At 47.4% G+C, this 23,639-nt stretch overlaps 1 protein-coding gene across 5 annotated transcripts in view; it reads right to left on the reverse strand.

Moving 5' to 3' along the window:
* The window catches only part of SLC12A8 (solute carrier family 12 member 8), a 174,108-nt gene that overhangs the window by 125,963 nt on the left and 24,506 nt on the right, over positions 1 to 23,639 (reverse strand). For 4 of the 5 annotated variants that reach the window (XM_066241463.1, XM_066241461.1, XM_066241459.1 and 1 more), the window contains 3 exons: positions 17,761 to 17,907; positions 12,498 to 12,689; positions 341 to 572 (listed from right to left, as the gene is read on the reverse strand). In XM_066241463.1, the coding sequence (XP_066097560.1) occupies positions 341 to 572; positions 12,498 to 12,689; positions 17,761 to 17,907 (571 nt within the window). The remainder of the gene's footprint in view (positions 1 to 340; positions 573 to 12,497; positions 12,690 to 17,760; positions 17,908 to 23,639) is intronic. The other variant, XM_066241462.1, reaches the window with a different exon arrangement.

Genomic DNA, 23,639 nt, shown 5'->3' on the forward strand with positions numbered 1-23,639 from the left:
CTTACCTATGCCCAGATCTGTTTCTCACCTGCTCCCCTAGTCACCAGTATACATCTGAGGTGTATTTATCCAGTTCTATTTTATGGTCTTAGCTACATTTTGTGGGTTTTTATATAAGAAAATAAAAGGAAACATGGACAGTGGGTTCAGTGAAAATGTCCGTGTGAGGAGGGCAGTTTGGCCCTGGAAGCTGCTTCGAGACGCACCTGCTTCCTGCCCCCGAAACAGCACACACTCGTGGGGAGAGCATATAGGGGGTAGTCTTGCAAACACACATCCGTAAACTTCAAGAAAGTGGTGCAGACCCTGTAAGGCCATCTACTGAACTCCTAAGGCTTACCCGGGTCCAGGTGTGTGAAAGAGCCCACCACGAAGTCCAGCGTGGACACAGCCAGCAGGAGCAGCAGCAGCAGCTGCAGGCGGATGATCCACTTGACACCCGCGAGGTTGATCCCCAGCAGGGCCAGAAGCACCACGACAGAAATCCCTCGCACTGCCCAGATGCTCCTGAAGCCCAGCAAGTCTGAGATGGACTCCGCGAAGCCGGTGATGTACATGGCACCTGCAACACACTGACGGGCAGTTCTCGGTAAGAAGCGTCAGCCGGAGAGAAAGCCCCAGAAGCCCACTGGCCAGAGCTGCCTGGCACTGAGGACCCTGCTCGCCCTGTCAGCGTGGGGCCTGGGAGCCAGCACAGGGGACACGAGCCCTGCCCGCGCGGGAACCTGCCTCAGGCCCCTCTCTCCCCCACCTCTCCAACGTCATCCAGAGGGGCAGTCACTGCCCCCCCCCCAGCTAGAGCTGGCTGACTGTAAGTGGTAACGGAAATGAAAAGATCATGGGAAGAAGATGGGACTCTGGGCCAACGAGACCTTTGGACTTGTCTGAATTACTCAAGAACTGAACACAGAACAAAGACACACAGGCGGTTCCGTCTCAAAGCCTCGGGAGGGCACCAGAGCAGACCCGTTTTCTTTTCCTTACCGTATAGTTTTTTTTTTAAAATATCTAAAACTCAGAAATAAGAAGAAAAAAAAAGCAGGCAGCATATCCTTTCAATGTCAAATGGAACAAAGGCCACCTACCCATGGACTATCCTAGGTAATATTCCGTTCTACTCTGTTTACTCTTGATTAAATACATTTGACGTGTCAGAATTAGTGGCTGCACGTTAACTGACAGACGCTTTTCCAGCAGAGGTGCAAATAACTTCTGTCCAGTGGAACAAATAACCCAAAAGATTCGGGTTTGCTGTCCTACAAGACATGAGTCAGTGCTGTGTCTAACCCAGCAATCTTACCCTGACAGTTCTTTAGGAAATGGCCTAACTACTAATTTATGGGCTTGACCTGTATTCTTCTAGGATCTATACCTAGCATCTCAACTGCTTTTTAACATTTCACTGGCTCTTCCATTAATTAAATGTTAAATAAAATCTTTGGCACACATTTATTTTATATTTACCTGAGAGGTATGATTTTTACCTTTTAAAAAACATTTGAGCCTGACTTGTGGTGGCGCAGTGGATAAAATGTCGGCCTGGAATGCTGAGGTCACCGGTTTGAAACCCTGGGCTTGTCTGCTCAAGGCATATATGGGAGTTAATGCTTCCTGCTCCTCCCCCTTCTCTCTCTCTCTCTCTCTCTCTCTCTCTCCCCCCTCTCTCTAAAATGAATAAATAAAAAATAATTAAAATAAAAATTAAAAAAAAACAAAAATACATTTAAGACACACTCTTAAATAAACACTTACAGATAACACCAGCCTCACTGTCCACAATTCCCCCGCCTCCTCTTCTCATCGGGTTCACCCGCTCACTGTCCTGCAGGCCAGCAGCTCACACCCATCACTGCGCTCTGCTCTGCTGCTCTCCATGGGAGCACGTCCTACTCGGCCCTCAGACATGTTCCTCCTTTTCCATGAAGCCTTTCTTTGTCCCTGTTTTCTGAATAAATATTGTGCCTACTACTGGAGCCATACAATTAATTATCTGGTTCCATATTCTATTATGTAATGTATATAAGTTTTTCTCCCCCTGCCACCACCAAGAATGCAAATATCTTAAAAAACAAAAATTTGGCCCTGGCCAGTTGGTTCAGTGGATAGAGCATTGGCTAGTGTGCAGACATCCCGGGTTCGATCCCTGGTGAGGGCACACAGGAGAAGCAACCATCTGCTCCTCTCCTCCCTCCCCCGTCTCTCCCTCTTCCCCTCTCACAGCCAGTGTCCCAGTCGGTGTGAGTGTCAGCCCCTGGCACTGAGGATGGCTTGGTTGATTTAAGCATCAGCCCCAGATGGGGATTTGCCGGGTGGATCCTGGTTGAGGTACATGCAGGAGTCTTTCTCACTATCTCCCCTCCTCTCACTTATAAAAAAAAATTTTTATGCTGATTGTACCTCTTTAAATCCCCTGCATTTGCTAAATGTGTTGCAAGAATTCAAAAAATGCTTTGTACTATGTTCAGTTCCAGCCCTTTCTGTAAAAGCCAGAGGGTCACACAACTTCTGTATGTAAGCAGAGCTCAAAAAGAAGGCCCTGGCCCTGGCTGGTTGGCTCAGCGGTAGAGCGTCGGCCTGGCATGCGGGGGGACCCGGGTTCGATTCCCGGTCAGGGCACATAGGAGAAGTGCCCATTTGCTTCTCCACCCCCCCCCTCCTTCCTCTCTGTCTCTCTCTTCCCCTCCCGCAGCGAGGCTCCATTGGAGCAAAGATGGCCCGGGTGCTGGGGATGGCTCCTTGGCCTCTGCCCCAGGTGCTAGAGTGGCTCTGGTCGCCGCAGAGCGACGCCCCAGAGGGGCAGAGCATCGCCCCCTGGTGGGCAGAGCATCGCCCCTGGTGGGCGTGCCGGGAGGATCCCGGTCGGGCGCATGCGGGAGTCTGTCTGACTGTCTCTCCCCGTTTCCAGCTTCAGAAAAATACAAAAAAAAAAAAAAAAAAAAAAAAAAGAAGGCCCTAATCTCCACCGAGATTAGTTAATTTTGCAACTTGTATTCCCCAAACTTATGTTAGGTATTTCCACCTACATTTAGGTAAAGGGAGAAACCCAATAAATGGGGGGGGGGGGGATTCAATCATCTCTGAGACAGAAATGAGATAATAGAGGGATGGATGGATGGATAGACAGAGAGATAGACAGACAAATAGATAGCTCTATGTTTTCTTGCATCCACCTCAGAACTCAAACTTACTCTTGACTAACTACCAAGAGTGTAGTGGGGATAATGATGCTATTCATCAGTATTTGGGCAGGCAGGTAAGCAAGACTCTTCATGGTCAGGTGTATCTGAGTTTAAAAAACAAGTGATAAAAATGTGGTCGTTTTGATCATTTGTATGGGCATCTCCGTTCCAGGCGTTCGATGTCTCTAACATGCAGGCAAGGCTGCCAGAACTTGAATGTGACCATCTGCATCTGGAGGTCCCAAACTAATTGCTCCTTTTCCCAGTGGGAGCACAGGGGTTGCCCACAGGAAGTGGGCTACGCGGGAACACTACCTTTTGTTTCCAGGAGCTCCAGACCAGCCCTTCTCAGGTTTGTACCTAGTCACTTTTTAGCCCAAAGATGCCCAGTAACAGAAAAAGAAAAGGCTCCTGGGGATGACTGACAGCCTGGTGGTTAGAAGCATGTGAGACCAGACTAACCGAGACCAGGCTACCTGAGGCCAAATCCTGCGGTTTAACGAAAGGAAATCTGAAATCAATGAAACAGAAAAATAAATAACTAAAGAAAAGACACGGTGAATGAAAGCTTATCTTTTAAAAGATCAATAAAATATATAAACACCCGGAAGCCTGATTAAGAAAAAGACACCATGTATTTGTCCTCTTTACTCCCCTTTCCTCTTTACGGAAAATGATTTGACTTTGGGTGATGGGCACACAATGCAATCAACAGTTCAAACATTATAAAGATGTTCACCTGAAACCTATGTACTCTTATTGATCAATGTTACCACATTAAGTTTAATTTCTAAATTAAATTAATAAATACTTTTTAAAAGAAAAAAACACAGATATAGGCTATTATGGGATAAGAAAAGGAATAAAACTACTCTTACAGAAGAGAGTACAAGAATGACCTAAATATGAAAATGTCATGCATTGTGGTACATTCACATTATACAATACTAAGTAGCTAGTTTAAAAGCATGGTTTTAAATTGACCTAAGGAATGTCTACAACTTATTGTTAAGTAACAAGTATAGCCATGGAATAGAGCATGAAATTTGTCCCCATTTCTATAAAAACAAGCAGCACTTCCAAAACCCATACCTGTGTGTAGGTGAGCATAGGAAAGGCGCTGTAAGAGGACACGAAGTGTCACACTGGCCACTTCAGGAGTATGAGGGACTCACTTATTCTTTACTTATCTCTAATGTATTAACTGGTTACAGTGAATATTACTTTGTCATTCTAAAATAATTTTACAAAGAGAAAATATAAACAAATGTATTAAGAGTACTATTCTGTCTAAGCAACAGCAATGTTTGGTACGTATAACACAGAGCATTCACGTGGAGAAAAGCGGCCCAGGCCCCAGGCTCCCACACGCAGCTCGCTGTGGCAGACACAGCCGGCTGGGCTCCGCCTCCCCTTGGGAGGGGTGGCCCAGGGACTGCCAGCCCTTCCTTAGAGCAACCCACCACCCCAGAGGTGGTCTACCTTCCAACCAGGAATACTACTCTTCATTGGAAAACATCCCTGTTGGTTTGTTTAATGCAGTGGTAGTCAACCTGGTCCCTACCGCCCACTAGTGGGCGTTCTAGCTTTCATGGTGGGTGGTAGTGGAGCAACCAAAGTATAAATAAAAAGATAGATTTAACTATTGTAAGTTGTTTTATAAAGATTTATTCTGCCAAACTTAGCGAAAATCTGACATAAAATACTTGGTAAGTAATTATTATTATATGCTTTAACTTGTTGTAACTCTGTTTTATAAATTTTATAAAGTAAAGTTACTTCCCTACTTTATAAATCATCATTACTGTGGAACCGGTGGGTGGTTAGAAAATTTTACTACTAACAGATACAGAAGTGGGCAGTAGGTATAAAAAAGTTACTACCCTGGTTTAATGGATAAACAACTCCAAAGTTTATTATTTTTTAAGTATTTTTATCTCCTGTTAATGTTTATAATCACAGGCATCCCCTTTTCCCTTTTTCGTTCTCTGCAGAGAAACTTCTAGCCCTCTGGCACAGGAATCAGGAGGGTGCCACCCATCACTTCAGAGAGAAATGGTGACCTATATTCAGGGTATAAAACTTCGCTTCCAAGGTACTTCTGTTAGAAAAATTGTACTTTCACAATCATAGATACTTTTCATCTTTGAGCACCTACCTAGAAGACCAGATAGGGCTTAGCCTCCATACACTTCCCCTTCTGACACAAAATCCCTGGCTTAAGGTTCAAGTTGGTTGACTCTATGTCCTACATAGGTGCTAACTCTCAATGCAAGCTCAGACCCGGTCGGGTACAGAATCGTCCTCCAGTCCTCCGCTGCTTATGCCGAGTCTGGCACAGAACATGGGAGCCGTGAGTAAGTGCTTTAGACATAACAGTACGGCTGAAGCTGGATGCTCTGGTGTCAGGGTAAGCAGCCCCAAGGAAGCCCTCAGGCCCACAAAGGTGAGAGGGACAGGGAGTGAGCAGGGGCTTCAGTTCTCCCCGCTGGCCAAGGGCGCTGGCCTCACACAGCCAGCCTGCTACCAGCGCCTCAGAGAGATGATGGGAGGATTTGAAAGGATGCAAAGGCAATGAACAATTTTTTTCAAGTTTTAAAAATCATTATTTGAAGTATTTATATGTTCTAAAATTTGATGTTCTAGGGTCAGTGTTGGCAAACTTTAACCCACTGGCCAAATCCTGCTCACTACCTGTTTTTGGAATAAAGTTTTATTGGAACACAGCTACGCCTATTTCTTCATATTGTCTATGATTGTGTTTGCAATACAATGGCAGAACTGAGCAGTTGTGACAGAGACGTATGAGTTACAAATCCTAAAATATGTACTAGCTGGAAGCTTGCTGATCCCGATTCTAGGGCAAATTGCTTCTGTGCAGACAAACCTTTAATGGACTTACCAAGCAAAACAAGAGAAGACTCAGATTATTAAAATCAGGCATAAAAGGGTAGACATTACTTTCACTCTTATAAGAACAAAAGGATTGGCCCTGGATAGATTGCTCAGTGGATAGAACATCTTCCTAGTGTACTGAGGTCATGGGTTTGATCCTCAGTTAGGGCACTTAGGAGAAGTAAGCAATGACTCTACGACTAAATGGAACAATGAGTTGATGCCTCTCTCTCTCTTTCTCCCTTCTCTCTCTCTCTCTCCCTTCCCCCCCCTCTCTCCCTACACCCTCCATTTCTCTCTCTCTCTCTCAAAGCAATGGAGGGGAAAAAAGATTATAAGGGAATCTATGAACAATTACATGACAATAAATTAAAGAAACTAGATAAAATGAACAAATTCCTATAAAGACACTAACTACCAAAACTGACTCAAGAAGAAATAAAGAAATCAGGACCTACGCCTGTGTAAGTAAAGAGATTTTTTTTTTTTTTTTTTTTTTTTTTTCATTTTTCTGAAGCTGGAAACAGGGAGAGACAGTCAGACAGACTCCCGCATGCGCCCGACCGGGATCCACCCGGCACGCCCACCAGGGGCGACGCTCTGCCCACCAGGGGGCGATGCTCTGCCCATCCTGGGTGTTGTCATGTTGCGACCAGAGCCACTCTAGCGCCTGGGGCAGAGGCCACAGAGCCATCCCCAGCGCCCGGGCCATCTTTGCTCCAATGGAGCCTCGGCTGCGGGAGGGGAAGAGAGAGACAGAGAGGAAAGCGCGGCAGAGGGGTGGAGAAGCAAATGGGCGCTTCTCCTGTGTGCCCTGGCCGGGAATCGAACCCGGGTCCTCCGCACACTAGGCCGATGCTCTACCGCTGAGCCACCGGCCAGGGCAAACCCAGGTGGTTTTACCACTAAATTCTACCATACATTTAAGGAATTAACACAATCCTTCACAAACTCTTCCAAAAAATAGAAGCGGGAATACTTTCCAGTTTATTCCATGAGGCCAGCCTTGGCCTGAAACCAAAACCAAACAAAGATACCACAACAAAATTACAGTTTAATATCCTTCATAACTACATATGCAAAAATCTTCAACAAAATATCAGCAAACTGAATCCAGCAGCATATGATATGGATTATGGAGAAACCACACCCTGATCAGAGAGCCCCAGCCCAGGGCAGCAGCAGATAAAGCAGAGGTATGAGAAGACCCTGACCAAAGGGGCAAGGATGGTTCTGACCGAGGCCCAAATGAGAAGAAAGCAAAGCAAGCAGGGAAGTCGATGTGATGGCTACTCTGGCAAACAGCTGCCAGTGATCAGAAAACATCTTTTTTGTGAACATCTTTTCTTCTAAGTCAGCCCACATCCGGGAGACTGAACGCCCTAGCCCCCTCTCTCTGTGGTGGGTCCTTCCCACCAGTTCAGCACTGGTCCCCTGTCTGGAATCTGCTTTAAGAAGCAAGCTTGCTGTCTACTCAGGGAGGGAGAAAAGTGAGGACTGCTGTTTGTCCATGGTGCAGCCTGCTTGGCTATAAAATAGCAGGAAAGTAAAAAATCAATATATAAGTCCCCAGGGTAATAAAATAAATAAACTGTTTATTATTCACTTCCCAGACTACTACGTTTAAAGATCTTGCTCCACACTTCCAGTCAAGATGGCAGAGTGGGTAAACACTGTGCTCGCCTTCTCCCACTACCACATCAGATTTGTAACTGAACTGCGGAACAACCGTCACTGAGAACTGCCCGAAGTCTAGCTGCACATAAGTCCTCTAGGAAGGGTCTAAAGAAGAATTCACCTGAAGACTGGTAGGAAGATCAGAGATGTGGACCTACCCGTTTGTGGTGGTTAAAACTGGGATTTCTCAGCTGCAGAGGTCCTCCTGAGAAGCCAGGGGTCCCAGCCCCAGACCAGGCTTCCCAGACCAGGGTTCCAGTGGCAGGAAGAGAAGTCCCAGTAACTTCTGGCTGTGAACGTTAGCAGGGATTGTGGTTGAGGGAGATGGAGAGCAGCTGGTGTCCCAGGCAGTTCCTCTTAAGGGGCGCACATGGACTTACTCAGATTCGCTTGCTCTGAACCTCAGCTCTGGGGCAGCAGCTCAAAAGGGACTAGGGACTTATAGGGAAGGCATGAAGTGTCTGGCATCAAGGTGAGAGCTGGAGGGGCAGCTTCGTCCCAGGCAGAAGTGCTGGCAGAAACTATTATTCCCTTTCTGAGCCCTTCTCCTACAGGTGTACCTGGCACGTATCTCAGTCTCCATCGGCCTGGCTAACACTGCTCACCCATTCTATTGACCCCCTGAGGACCCATCCCACACCAATTTCAGGTCCTCCCAAACTGTTTCCAGTGACTTCCATACAAACAGCTGGTCCTGATTTATTCTCTGGACTTCCTTAAAATCTCTAACAAGCAGCCCCTGTCCCCACCATGCCCCGTAACTCTTGCTAAGTGGCCCCAATCCTGACAGTAGTGGCAGCCAGCCTCCGTCTGCAGCTGCAACTCTCCTGGGCACCACCTCCAAGCCCAGCACAAGCAATAACCGTCTTCAGATCACTTTGTAGCTTATTCTATGTGGCTCCAGGCAGAGCAAAAGCAGCAGCTGAACCTGCCCTGCACCAGAGTCCTTCCCAAAAAGCCCCAGAGCCAACACACCCAGTGACCACCCTCAGACCACCCCAGAGTATCACCCAACCATCTCCACAAATGACACACCCAAAGGGTAGACTTGGCAGGCCCGAGAACCCCACTAAAGCAATTCCTGCTCCATGGCATCGGCCCCTATACAAGAGCTTCTCTGTTATAGTCACAGTCAGTCCTCTCGGCCAATCAGCCTAAGGGTCAATCCCTCCCACTAATGTGCCAACACCAACCAAGGCTCAATTACAACAGGAGGGAACACACAACCCACACAAGGGACTCATCTGAAGCACCCAGCTCAGGTGACCAGGGACTGTGCCACTGGACCCCACAGAACACCTACTACACAAGGTCACTCTACCAAGACTGGAAGACATAGCAGCTCTACCAAATACATAGAAACAAACAGAGGGAAGCAGCCAAAAAGAGGAGAAAGAGAAACATGTCCCAAATGAAAGAATAGAAAAAAACTCCAGAAAAAGAATTAAACAAAATGGAAATGAGCAATCTGCCAGATACAGAGTTCAAAACACTGGTTATAAGGATGCTCAATGAACTCAGTGCAAACTTAAGCAAAGAGATAGGAAATATTAAAAAGGAGATAAAAAACATAAGAAAGAACTAGTCAGAAATGAATACATTCAAGAGAATCAACAGTGGATTAGATAAAGCAGAGGATCAAATCTGTGATTTGGAAGATAAGGTAGCAGGAAACACCCAATCAGAACAGCAAAGAAGAAGAAATCCACCCTAGCCAGAGAGCTCGCTTGGTTACAATATCATCCTGGGGCACAGAGGTGGCCAGTTTGATCCCATCAGGACACATACAGGAACAGATTGATGTTTCTCTCTCTCTCTCTCTCTCTCTTTCTCTCTCACACAAACCAATCAATAAAATTTTTTTAAAAAGCATTACTTGGACATTTAAAACAGTAAAAAGAAAAAGAAATCCAAAAAAACTAAGGATAGTTTAAAGGGACATCAACATTCACATCATAGGGATGCCAGAAAGAGATGACAGAGAGCAAGGAATTAAAAACCTATTTGAAGAAATAATGATTGAAAACTTCCCTAACCTGCTGTAAAAAAAATAGACATGCAAGTCTAGGAAGAGCAGAGAGTCCCAAAAAGGAGGAACCCAAAGAGTCCCATAACAAGACATATCATAATTAAAACTATAAAGGTTAAAGACAAAAATAAATGTTAAAAGCAGCAAAAGAAAAGCAGTTAGATATCTACAAGGGAGTTTCCACAAGACTGCCAGCTGATTTCTCAACAGAAACTCTGTAGGTCGGAATGGATTAGCACAAAATATCCATAGTGGCAAAAAGCAAGGACCTACAACCAAGATTACTTTACCCATCAAAGCTATCATTTTTGAATCAAAGACTAGATAAAGAGCTTCTCAGACAAGAAAAATCTAAAGTTCATCACCACCAAACCAATATTACAAAAAAATGTTAAAGGGACTTCTTTAAGAAGACAAAAAAGATTAAAAACATGAATAATAAAATGGCAATAACTGACCATGGCTGGTTGGCTCAGTGGTAGAGCGTCGGCCTGGCATTTAAATGTCCCAGGTTTGATTGTGGTCAGAAGAAGCAATTATCTTCTTCTCCATCCCTCCTCCTCTCCCTTTTCTCCCTGTCTCTCTCCTCCCCTCCTGCAGCTATGACTCAGTTGGAGCAAGTTGGCCCCGGGCACTGAGGATGGCTCCATGGCCTTGTCTCAGGTGCTAAAATAGCTCAGTTGCCAAGCAACAAAGCAATAGCCCCAGATGGGCAGAGCATCACCTGGTAGGGGGCTTGCTGGGTGGATCCTGGTCAGGGTGCATGCGGGAGTCTGTCTCTCTGCCTCCCTGCTTCTCACTTAGGAAAAAAAAAATGGAAATAACTACATACCTATCAATAATTACTTTAAATGTAAATTGATTAAATGTTCTAATCAAAAGACATACAGTGATTGAATGGATAAGAAAACAAGATCCATATATATAAATATATATATGCTTCCTACAAGAGACTCATTTCAGATTGAAAGATATACAGAATGAAAGAGAAAGGATAGAAAAAGACATTTCATGCAAATGGAAACCAAAAGAAAGCTGGGGTAGCAATACTTCTATCAGACAAAATAGACTTTAAAACAAAGGCTATAACAAGAGACAAAGAAAGAACCCAGCAATTCCACTTCTGGGAATCCAAAGAAACCAAAACACTAATTCAGAAAGACATATGCATCCCTATGTTCATTGTAGGATTGTTTACAATAGCCCACATATGAAAGCAAACTAAGTGTCCATCAATAGACAAATGGATAAAGAAGAAATGCATATACAATGGAATATTACTCAGCCATAAAAAAGAATGGAAACTTGCCATCTGCAACAACATGGATGGACTTAAGGGTATTACGCTAAGTGAAGAAAATCAAACAGAGAAAGACAAACACCATATTATTTCACTTATATGTGGAATCTACAAAACTAAAAAAACAGAAACAAACTGATAGATACACAGAACTTTTGATGGTTGCTAGATGGGAGAGAGGTTGCAGAGAAGGGGTGAAAAAGGGGAAGGGATTAGGATGTGTAAACTGCCAGTTATAAAAACAGTCACAGCGATGTCAAGTACAGCATAGGGGATACAGTCAATAATACTGTAATAACTATGTATAGTGTCACATGGTTACTAGACTCTTTGTAAGTTACACAAATGTCTACTCACATGTTGTACACCTGAAATTAATATAATATTATATGTCAACTGTAATCAAAATATTAAAATTATTTTTTTAGAATTAAAAAAAATGACAATGGCAAAAAAAAAATCTTTCTACAGCAAAGGCAAGCGGTTCTGAGAGTACAGTGACATTCTATGTGCCTTTCATGCATCTGTCACACACAAACACAGAGCTTCGTGCTATTGGGAAATCAGGTGTATTCATGCTAAAATACCCTGCCTCTGCTGCTTAAAAGTAAATGAGACAAAACCAATGCTTTCTTTGAAGAGACTCTTGTAGTCTTACTTAGACAAAAATTCTTTCATTAACCACCCAGCACCGTTTGCACAATCATAAAAGCCCTTTTCAAGCTAAGAAGTGCCTACAAAGAGCTGCTTCTTGATGTCTGCGCTTGTTTTCTCCACATTAGGTCAGCATCCCTGTGTCTGAGCTAAGCAAGCCTCGGTATTTCTCCCTCCTCCCTGGTTTTCTGAGCGCCCGTGGCCATCCTGGTGATGCAGCCTGCTCATCAGCATGCTCCTTCTCAGACAGGCATCCACACAGGGGCTGTCAGCGTCCCTGTGAAGGGCGACAAGCTATCAGGATGCCCGAGCTCCAGCTCATTGGAGTCGTGCCTGCTTCTAGGAAAGCCCTCTGGCCTAGGCGAAATGTCTGCTCTTCAGCACCAAAGTGCCCCAGGAACCTGGCCGCCTGGCTGCCACCGGGCTCCGGCCACGGCTGTGCACTTACTTCCTTAGAATGGGCAGAGGGAAGGTGCCAGCCAGGCCCTGCCTCCCCGGGCAGATCAGGACTCCACGAGTGGAGAGGAAGGAGCACTGCCTGAGGCTCAGGGCCTGGGCTGTGGGCTGGCTCTGCCTCTGAGCTCCCTGGCAGAGCCCCAGTCTTACCGTCTATAAAATGGGGGCAGTCGTCCCTCCCTTGTCTTTCCCCAGGTCAAATGAGAACGTGGATGAGAAGACGGTGGCAAACAGTAAGGAAGGGAAGAGACCCCACACATGTTGGTGGCCTCAGGACACAGTCCCCCTGCCCGCAGCCCAGGCTCACCTGTCCAAATACATAGAGCAGTCCAATTGTGCCTCCGGTCTGCCCACCCAGGACTGACGAGATCATGGAGTAGACGCCACCACTGCCGACGCCACAGTGCTCCCCAACACCGATGCCAGACAGCACAGTGACGAGGGCCACCAGGACGACAAAGGACACCAGAAGCATGCCCATGAGCACGCCTGTGTTTCCCTGCAATGGAACAAGGAACAAGGTCAGGGGTTAGGACAAGGAGCATGGAGCACCTCCCCACACACCCCGAGCGGAAGGGCAGCACCACGGGAGAAAGACCTGGGAGAAGCTCCAGATGTAGAGGAGTGCCCTTGCTTCAAATTCTTCAGTGACTTTCCACCCCCACAGGGTAAAGTCAAAGCTCCGTAATACACTGACGAGACCCCTGCTACTCTGTCCCCTCTGCACCTCCACAGTGCACCATAATACACTGACGAGACCCCTGCTACTCTGTCCCCTCTGCACCTCCTCATCCCTTTGCCAACCCCCCAATTCCCTCTGTGCCCCAGCCCAAAGTCACATGTTCTGCCCCCACCACCCTCTATGCTGATGCCCTGCCTGGAACACCTTTCCTGTCCATTCCTCAACGCGTCCCTAAGACTTGGTGATTAGCCTGACCTGTGGTGGCGCAGTGGATAAAGCATTAACCTGGAAACGCTGAGGTTGCCAGTTCAAAACCCTGGGCTTGCCTGGTCAAGGCACATATGGGAGTTGATGCTTCCTGCTCCCCCCCCCTTTCCTCTCTATAATGAATAAATAAAATCTTAAAAAAAAAAAAAAGACTCGGTGATTAGGAGTTTCCTCCTCCAGGGAGCTCTCCGGGACCCCTTCCTCCGCCAGCTCCCAGGGCGGAGTGCTGCTTCTCACTGGACTCACCACACCGACTGTCTGCGAGTCGGTCTCTAACTCTGGGCTGTGAGCGCCAAGGGAGCAGGATTACGTTTATTCAGAGTTTCTCATTTTGCTCATTTTGTATTTTTAATGGAATTATATAATTACTATTTTTCCTTTGTGTGTTCTTTTAAATTGTCTGATGTGATAATAAAATATTCTGTACCAATCTTTTAGTTTTCATACCAACACATCATTTTAACATTTTCCAACTTATAAGTATGCTGTCAAATTATTCCTTAGAGTTAATACTGTGTATTTAAAAATCATTTTGGCATGACCTCTACTTACTTCATTTTATGCCATCTCCTAAAACCCAACCTTGCTTTTGGCATTTCACATTTGCCTTTTTTCCATGATCAAATAGGATTTTTCAGGTAAAATTAATGTCAGAATTGAAGAACAGATCACTTTAGGGCATAAGAATGGATCTGTGTGGTAGGCCACCCCAAAGATGGCCCCAGTGATCCCCATCTACTGGTAATCAAGCCCTCTGTAATCATATCACCTTGAGTTGAGTCTGGACTTAGTGACTCACTTCTAATGAACAGAGTATCGCAGAAGTGATGGGACATCGCTTCTGAGATGAGGATATAAAAAGACTGGCCTTTGTCTCGGGCACTTGCTCACTCTCTCAGATTGCTGGCCCTGAAAAAAGCTGGCTGCATGTAACGAGGCAGCTCTATAAAGAGACCCACATGACAAAGGCTGTCGACAATGACACTGGTGATATTGGAAACCAGCCTGCCCCAGTGAAGCCTTCGGGTGAGACTGCAGCCCTGACTGACTGACAGCCCGAGCCAGAGGCACCCAGCCCCTGGACCACAGAAACTATAAGATAACATAAACTGTAGGATAACATATTCATTGCTCAAAGTAGCTAAGTGTTGGGGTAACTAGTTATGTAGCAATAGATAACTAACACAACTTGTACTTCTACTTCGGGGACAGAACTAACACCTCTGGATAGCCATTTCTCAAAAAGATGACCCAGTGAGAAGATTCAGAGGAGGCCCTTAAGAACCAGACTAAAGAGAGGTGACCCTTCTTTCCTTTACCGTTTTATGACCCTCCCCTGCAGGAAGCAGAGCCCCGTGGCGTAGGCTGCCCCTGGCCAGGCCTTCCTCTGCCACAGCGCTCGGCTGATAGGCCCCCCTTGCACACAGACTGGAGAGACGCTGGGCAGTGAGGCAGGCCACAGGAAGGGGCCGACACAGAGATCCCTCTCGGGAACCTGCGCCTGCCACCAGCATGAAGAGCTGGATCTGGAAGCTGCGTGTTTTGTAAGTAGGAGCCCTGTAAGTTTGGGGGTGGGGTAAAGGGTATGATTCTTAGCATCCACACCAGAGAGGCTGTCGACTTTGTCCTAAGCTTTTCACACATTAATAAAGAAAAAAAAAATAGCCCTGGCCAGGCAGCTCAGATAGTTGGAGCGTTGTCCCACTACACCAAGGTGGCAAGTTGTCCCCAGTCAGGACACATTCACAAGACTCAACCAGTGAATGCATAAATAAGTGGAATAATAAATCAATGCTTCTCTCTCTCTCCCTAAATATAAATTCTTTTAAAAATAAAAATTAAAAAAAACCAGACCTACCTTGGATATGGTTAAGGCTTCTAAAGTGGAACCCTGGGCCAAGGGCTTTTTCTAAAAAAAAGATGCTTCTACTTTATTTTAAATTCTCACCATTACAAGTATTGCATTCTGCAAAACCATAGTTAAAACTTTTTGGCCCTGGCCTGACCTGTGGTGGCGCAGTGGATAAAGCATCAACCTGGAAATGCTGAGGTCACCGGTTCGAAACCCTGGGCTTGCCTGGTCAGGGCACATATGGGAGTTGATGCTTCCAGCTCCTCCCCCCTTCTGTCTCTCCTCTCTCTCTCTCTGTCCCTCTCTTTGTCTCTCCCTCTCCTCTCTATAATGAATAAATAAAAAATAAAATTAAATTAAATTAAAAAAAAAAAAAAAAAACTTTTTGGCCCTGGCCGGTTGGCTCAGCGGTAGAGCGTCGGCCTAGCGTGCGGAGGACCCGGGTTCGATTCCCGGCCAGGATACATAGGAGAAGCGCCCATTTGCTTCTCCACCCCTCCGCCGCGCCTTCCTCTCTGTCTCTCTCTTCCCGCAGCCAAGGCTCCATTGGAGCAAAGATGGCCCGGGCGCTGGGGATGGCTCTGTGGCCTCTGCCCCAGGCGCTAGAGTGGCTCTGGTCGCAACACGGCGACGCCCAGAATGGTCGCAACATGGCAACGCCCAGGATGGGCAGAGCATCGCCCCCTGGTGGGCAGAGCATCGCCCCATGGTGGGCGTACTGGGTGGATCCCGGTTGGGCGCATGGGGGAGTCTGTCTGACTGTCTCTCCCTGTTTCCATCTTCAGAAAAATGCAAAAAAAAAAAAAAATTTTTTTTTGGTGTGGGATATCAATTTATACTCACATAATAAGGACTAGATCAAAAAATTCAATTTGGGACTCTCTGATATTAAATTAAAATTTAAATGAATATATGAAGTATGAAACTTAAAAAACCTAAATGATAAAAAGTCGAGAGTTAAGTATTCATTGATATGTCTGTTGCCTTTATCATAAACAATATATATTTGAGAATGCAACTCCTTTTGAGTCTGATGCTATCATGCAAACTGCCATGTATGATCCATAATCCTTTCAAATTTTTAACTCAAAGACAAATAGAAAACTTCAGTAAATTTTAATTTCCCAAGTGTTCTCAGAAAGAATGATCAGAGGCATCTTCTAGTATAAAACACAGTGGGATCATCCCCTTACCCCAGATGAACTGTGCGTGCTGAGAGGTAGCAGCAGAAGACTCTAATCAGTTATGGACTCAGCCCACGGAACATGACAGGGCTTAGGAAAGTCTGACTCAACCCGGGCTCCTGAGGGGTAACGACCCCATCCACCCCACTACAGTGAAATTTTAATCCTCTGGAATTTGCCGATGTAATGGCTAATTTTCTGTATCAACTTGGCTAAATTATAGTGACTGTTCGTTTGGTCAAATGCTAGTTTAAATGTTGCTATAGATGTATTTTGAAGATGTAATTAACATGTGCACTCAGTTGACTTTAAGGAGATTTCCCTCCTTAATATGGTGGGCCTCATCCAATCAGTTGAAGACCTTAAGAGCAAAGACCAGGGTTTCCCAAAGAAGGAATTCTGTCTGTCTCCAGACTAAAACATAGAAATTCTGCCTGAGTTTCCAACCTTTGCGCTCAAGCCTGCAGCATCAGTTCTCACCTGAATCTTGATTGTCCTACAAATTTTGGACCTTGCCAGCCTCCATAATCATGTGAGCCACTTCCTTAAAGTAAATCTCGATCTCGATCTCTCTCTTCATGTATATATGGTTTATCTGGAGAAGCCTGATATATTCTGCACCTTGGGTGGCCCTCTCTCTCCTTCACCTGTCCAGTCCAATTCACTTTCAACAGCTGGTTTAACCACCTCTTATCCAAGAAGCTTTCCTGGACGCCTTGGCAACCATACATTCATAGCCTGCTCCACTCCTGAGAGATTTAATGCTGCTCTGAGACCTCTCTTGGATTCCTGATGTAAAATCTAACCACTGTGGCTGTTAACTCACCAGGGGGAAGGGCAGGGCCTTATATTTTGCAATCCTATTGGCCTGCAGTAGTGCCTGGCACACACGAGGTGCTCATCAATGATTACTGATAGGCTAACCTTTTGGCCTGCACAGCCTGTTGAGTTTACTGAAGTCCCAGGGGAAAGGCACTAGGGGAAGGGTGAGGACCTGCTCAGGACACATGTCTGCCTACAAGGTCCCAGGACGCTTTCATATGAAGCATAAAAAAAGAGGCCCTTGTTCCTTCTAAAGAGAAAGACAAACTGATCCCATGATCTCATGCAAAAGGTCTGCCCAGGTAATCTGGCCCTGAGTGTAGGCAGTCTGTACCTTTGGCCAAGCCTCCCTGTGCACAGCCTTGACCACAGGGAGGGTGTGATGGGGGAGGCGACCACATGGGTGAGGAGCCGGCACCAGCAGGAAAGCACCACAGAAATGGAAGAATTCCAGGAAATCTGGGGAGGGTCACAAACTGGAGGCAAACTTACCTGTCTCTGACCCACCTCTAGTCCCACCCACAATGTGCCCTGATTTCTGCGTTCATATTTCAGTCATTACATCCATGGTGAGGCCCAGCTCCTCGGGAGTCTCACTTTAAAAGCATTGCTAGCTATTCAATGTGCCTGCTTCTAGGTTCATGCTTCTGGAGCAGCTGTGCTTTAGGAGTCTGCTACCTGCACTGTGGAATGCCCAAGAGTGAACAGAGCTCCCACGTCACAGACCCACAGGACACTCCAGGGCCACCAAGCCATCACTCACCACCAACCAGCCAGTCCTCAAAAAAAGGACAACCCCAAAAATGTTGATCATGCAGGACGTGAACACACCATCCCAGGTCCCGAACAGCACTGGCTCCCACACGAACAACTGGATCTTCCACCAGGGCTGGGGCGGGGCCAGGGCCCCCTGGAAACAGAACACACAGAAGTGGGCTCAGTGGCACCAGGGGGAAGAAGCAAGGAGGGGGGGAGGGTTAGGGAAGTAGCACAGGAGGAAGGAAGAGAACTCAGCTTTAAAATGCTCTCACCTGGCTTGACCAGGCGGTGGTGCAGTGAATAGAGCGTAGAACTGGGATGTGGAAGACCCAGGTTCGAGACCCCGAGGTCGCCAGCTTGAGTGCAGACTCATCTGGTTTGAGCAGATCTCACCAGCTTGGACCTAAGGTCGCTGGCTTGAGCGAGAGGTCACTTGGTCTGCTGTAGCCCCACGGTCAAGGCACATGTGAGAAAGCAATCAATGAACAACTAAAGTGTCGCAAGGAAAAACTAATGATTGATGCTTCTCATCTCTCTCTGTTCCTGTCTGTCTGTCCCTATCTAACCCTTTCTCTGACTCTCTCTCTGTCTCTGTAAAAAATAAATAAATAAAATAAAATAAAATGCTCTCACCCGATACCCCCAGGGCAGCTGGTGTGTACACAGGCACAGAGACTTAAAAGTCGAGTCTGCCGAAGGGTCACTGTTCTCTCCTAACAGCAGCGATTCCTGTACTCCCAGGGGCAGAGCCTAGTCAACCAGCAAGCATGCCCCCTTTCCTTCTGGCCACTCCGTAGACTACATTTTCCAGTCTTTGCAACTAGGTGTGGCCCTGTGACTGAATTCTGGCCCCTAAAATATAGGACAAAGTGCCATTGCCACTTGTAGGTGAGTGTGGGGTTCCAGGTCCCAGCTCAGGGTAATGCTATACTGTCCCTCACAGCACCCAGTCCTAGGGTGGACAGCAGCTTCCAGCACTTCCTCATCGTTGGGTAACCTTACATTACATTTTTGCTCTTTTGGTCCTTCTAACGCTTCTGTAATGAGTTCGGAGTATTAGTAAATTCTGTCTGTTTAAAATACCTAGAGTGGCTTCTGTTTCCCTGACTGCACACTGGTCGATACAATGATCCACACGCCCCTTCCAGGGTTCCAAGGCATCAGCAGTGACTGTTTAGACTCAGAGGTGAACAAGTAGTTAAGCAGACACCGTCCTCATTTTTCCAATTCAAAACCAACGAGGGCACTTACGGAACACTCCAACAGACACTCTTTGCTAAAAAGACTAAACCTTGACGAAATACTAAAATGATCTTAAACAAAACCAGTAGCAACTTTCTGCTGTGATCTGCTCTTGCAGAGGCTCAGTAACGACATTCAGACATCAGCTGAGCCTTCCAGTACCCTCAATGACCACAGCAGTGATCAGTGACTCTCGCCGGGGAGAGGACTGAGAGCCACTGTGGACCGCTGAGTGCAGGGAGTCTAACTGGTGCGGATGTGATCTGTGATCTGTGAACAGTGAAAGGGCAGAAAATCAAGAGTGCAGGGGAAAGCCTGAGGTCAAGGCCACAGGGCCATGGCGCCTGAGTACAATGGGTGTGGCCATGACCCACGGCCAAAGGCTGAGACAACTATCTTTAGTCAAAACAAAAAGAGAGGCTCTCTTTCCCTCTTCCATCACACTCTCACAGACAAAGAAATCATCAGGGATGTCACTGAAGCCACAAGGGACAATCGGGCCAGGAGGCTCCTTGGGGGCCCCTGTCGGTCCCTGACCCCAGCTGGAACTCCTATTTACCTGTGTGCTTTCCTGTTCATCTGGTTTTCACAAGCCACAGATGAGGAATCTCCTAAAAGTCAAGGGGTATGAGCACAGTGACCATGACTCAAAGCTAGGCCCCTGCCAACCTAGGCTTGTCCTTGAACAAATGGTACCGAGGGAACTATGCGGTCAGTATAAGTTTGTTTCCCAGGATCCTAATCTCACAATGCAGGACATGGCCCACTTCCTGTCTCTGCTCGTGCTCAGCTTCCTACCCGTGGCTTGTTACAGGCCTATTATTTATTAGAAACAGTAATAGCAATAGCAACTATCAGCCACAGAGAGTAATAATTTAGAGAGTGCTTTCAGCTTCCACATCAGTTCGCTCCTTTACCCTAACAACACCCCTGGGAGGCCAGCAGGGAGAGGGGCCCTGATTACAGGCAAGGAGAGTCTGGGCGGGGAGCCCCCACAGTGGGGGCTGAATCCTCTGGTCCACGCAGTACAATCTGGAATTTGCCTGCAACAGTTCAGGTTACCACAGGTTACTTGCCCTCTTCTCTCCTAAATTTCAATTTCCCAGGTCTCAATTTATAATATCCTAGAATTGGCTAACTTGTGAATACATCTGCCTTATCCCTAACACTCCCATTGTGATTTTCGAAGCTTTATTCCTCTTTCATCCCAGACTTTGTATTTGCGCTCTGAAGGCTGTTTGGTGTCTGTGTTTGTTTATCTAAAGTCATATGAAAAGCTTTTCACTCCCTAGGTTGTATTAGACTAAAATCAACCTTAAAGGCACTTCACAGATGAACGAGGGAGAAGCTTTACCCTGAGAAGGAAAGTACATTTGGTGGAACCTGGTTTTGATGACTCCTCCGTGACAGCTTATTTTCCAGGTATGTAGGGGAGTGTGCCTACCTTTTTTAACGAAGTGACAAAAGAGTATAAGTCTTCACAGAGAAAGTGTTAGACGCGGCAGGTTAAGGGTCCAGTCCTACAAGACTGTGTCTCCCCCCCCATTCAGATGCTAATTGCAAGTCCAAGGTGTCAACTGGGCTTCTGCCCCTCAGCTAGTAGTGACTGGAGTTTCCCACGACCTCTCCTTGGGTTCAATTAATTTGTTAGAGCAGCTTACAGAACTCAGAGAAACATTTGACTAACTAGGTCACCAGTTGACAATTAAAGGATATAACTCAAGAACAGCCAGATGGAAGAGATGAACAGGGCGAAGGATGGGGAAAGGGTGTGGCGTTTCCGTGCCCTCTGAGCCGTCACCCTCGACAAATTTCCTCACGTTCACCAGCCTGGAAGCTCTCCGAATCCTCTCCTTTTGTGTTTTTATGGAGGCTTCATTACATACACATGGTTGATTAAATCACTGGCCATTGGTGATTGATTCAACCTGTGGCCCTTCACCCCTTCCCTAGAAGTTCCAACCCTCTGATCAGGTGGTTGGTTCCCCTGGCAACTAGCTTCCATCCTTAGTTGTTTTCCAAAAGTCACCTCATTAACATCAACCAAGTTGTGGCTGAAAGGGGTTTGTTACGAATATCAAGACACCTTTGTCACTCTTATTGCTTAGAAAATTCCAAGGCTTTCAGGAGCTCTGTGCCAAAAATGGGAATAAAAACCAAATACACTATATATAGTTTTTATTAAAAATCACACCATCTGGCCCTGGCCGGTTGGCTCAGAGGTAGAGCGTCGGCCTGACGTGCAGGGCACCCGGGTTCGATTCCCAGCCAGGACACATAGGAGAAGCGCCTATTTGCTTCTCCACCCCCGCCCCCTCCTTCCTCTCTGTCTCTCTCTTCCCCTCCCGCAGCCAAGGCTCCATTGGAGCAAAAGATGGCCCGGGCGCTGGGGATGGCTCCTTGGCCTCTGCCCCAGGCGCTAGAGTGGCTCTGGTCGTGGCAGAGCGACGCCCCAGAGGGGCAGAGCGTCGCCCCCTGGTGGGCAGAGTGTCGCCCCTGGTGGGTGTGCCGGGTGGATCCCGGTCAGGCGCATGCGGGAGTCTGTCTGACTGTCTCTCCCCGTTTCCAGCTTCAGAAAAATACAAAAAAAAAAAAAATCACACCATCATCCCTGACCAAGCGATGGTGCAGTGGATAGAGTGTAGGACTGGGACGCAGAGGACCCAGGTTCAAAACCCCGAGGTTGACAGCTTGAGCGTGGGATAATAGACATGACCCCATGGTCGCTGGCTCAAGCCCAAAGGTCACTGGCTTGAGCCCAAGGTCACCGGCTTGAGCAAGAGGTCACTTGCTCTGCTGTAGCCCCCTGGTGAAGGCACATATGAGACAGCAATCAATGAACAACTAAGGTGCCACAATGAAGACTTGATGCTTCTCATCTCTCTTCCTTCCTGTTCCTATCTGTCTCTCTCTCTGTCTCTGTCAAAAAAAAAAAAAAAAAAATCACGGTCCTGGCTGGTGGTGCAGTGGACCGAGCATCATCCCAGAGCACCGAGGTCACTGGCTTAACCCCAGGGTTGCCAGTTCAAGCTCTGGTCAGACACGTGAGAAGCAATCATGGGTGCACAACTAAGTGGAACAATGGGTTGATGCTTCTCTCTCTCTCTCCCTTCCCCCCTTCTCCTCTCTCTCCCTTTCTCTCTCTCGTATCAATGGGGGGGATCACAATATCACAACTAACTACTCCACAACCCGCTCTTGCAGTGCTCTGCCAGCTCCCTCCAGTTCCCAGGGGCTGAGGGCAGATCCCGGGGCTGCTGCATAAGCAGATGGGTCTGGGAGGACAGTGTCAGCCTCTCGCCCCGACACGGGACCTCACAGCCAACTCCCTTCTCTACAGGAAAGGGGGAACCCCTCATCTCACACATGCCCTCCCACTAAGACCATGGCTCCCAGACCCTACGTGTGCATCTCGATTGAGCACTTTCCATCACCCGGGAAGAGGGAGGGCACAGCTGGGTGACAGCAGGTGAGAGTCAGGCCTGCTCTGGGCTGTCTTGTTAAGCCTTAGGGGAGAGGTCCAAACTCAACTGTTAATAACTTTCCTTATCCTCGGATTTGGGCCCCAGTCATCAATCCAAACAACAAGAGTCCCTTCAACACGGCAGGTGGTGGGCCTGGGATGTGCGCTGTGCCCTCTGCGGCGTCTCCGGGAAAGCAGAGGTGGGGACTGAGATACAGGAGGGTGAGGCGGAAGAAGGCCCTCAGAATGCATTGCACGACACGCTCAGCTGCAGGGTCCTCTCCTTCCTGACAGGGACAATGTGGCAGGTTCCAGGGGCACAGCGACTTGAAGCCTGGACCATGCTCATACCTCCTTACTGCTCAATGCTAGGATATCCCTTCCCGAGCATCCAGGACAAGAAGCCCGGCTCTGGTCGCTCTGAGCCCAGGGCCCTGCACCCACACTGGAAACACCACAGCTGCCTGGTGGGTATGTTAGTTCAGAGGCAGAGGTCTCTTTCCTGCAAGTACAGAATCTGTACCCTGAGCAGGGTGTCTGGAAGGGGGTGGAGGGAACTGCACCTGAAAGGTGCCCAGAAGAGGGAACCACACAGCTGCTCACGCCCAGCTGAGCTGTGTAAGAGAAATTTCTGCAGCGGCCATCCCTGAGAGTTCCCTCTGGTCTCCAACCACCACCTCCTGCAGGCCACCCGCCAGGACTTAATGAACACATCCGAAATGTGAGATGACACCTTCTCCCTCTCTGGGCGGCAGGAGGGAAAGGAACCAGGTGAGAAGTCCTGTTTCTGCCCTCTCAGGTCAGGAGGGGGTCAAGGCGAGACTTGGCCTGCCCCTTCGTCCCAAGTACGCCTGTGGGGACCGGTCCTGCCTGGAGTGTACACACATGAGCCAGCGGTCCGCCTTCGGAAAGCTAATTATTTAATTCTTAGTCACACACCAGAGAATACCCCGAGCAGCTGCTGCACTCTGGTCTGTGGGCAGAGCGGGCACCGCATCGCCGTCCTCTGGCTCTGAACGGGACCCTGGGCCGGAGCCCACCTATGGCCACCGAATGAGACGCAGAGAGCTACATGCCTGCATCAGGGAGGTTTTATACAGATGAGGTGGTACCTGTGAAAGCTCTCTGTAAGCATGAAGCACAACAGGCGACTGTAAGTGTGAGCGAGGGAAGTGAGA

This window comes from Saccopteryx bilineata, chromosome 8, assembly GCF_036850765.1.
Source record: "Saccopteryx bilineata isolate mSacBil1 chromosome 8, mSacBil1_pri_phased_curated, whole genome shotgun sequence".
NCBI classification, from domain to species: Eukaryota; Metazoa; Chordata; class Mammalia; order Chiroptera; family Emballonuridae; genus Saccopteryx; species Saccopteryx bilineata.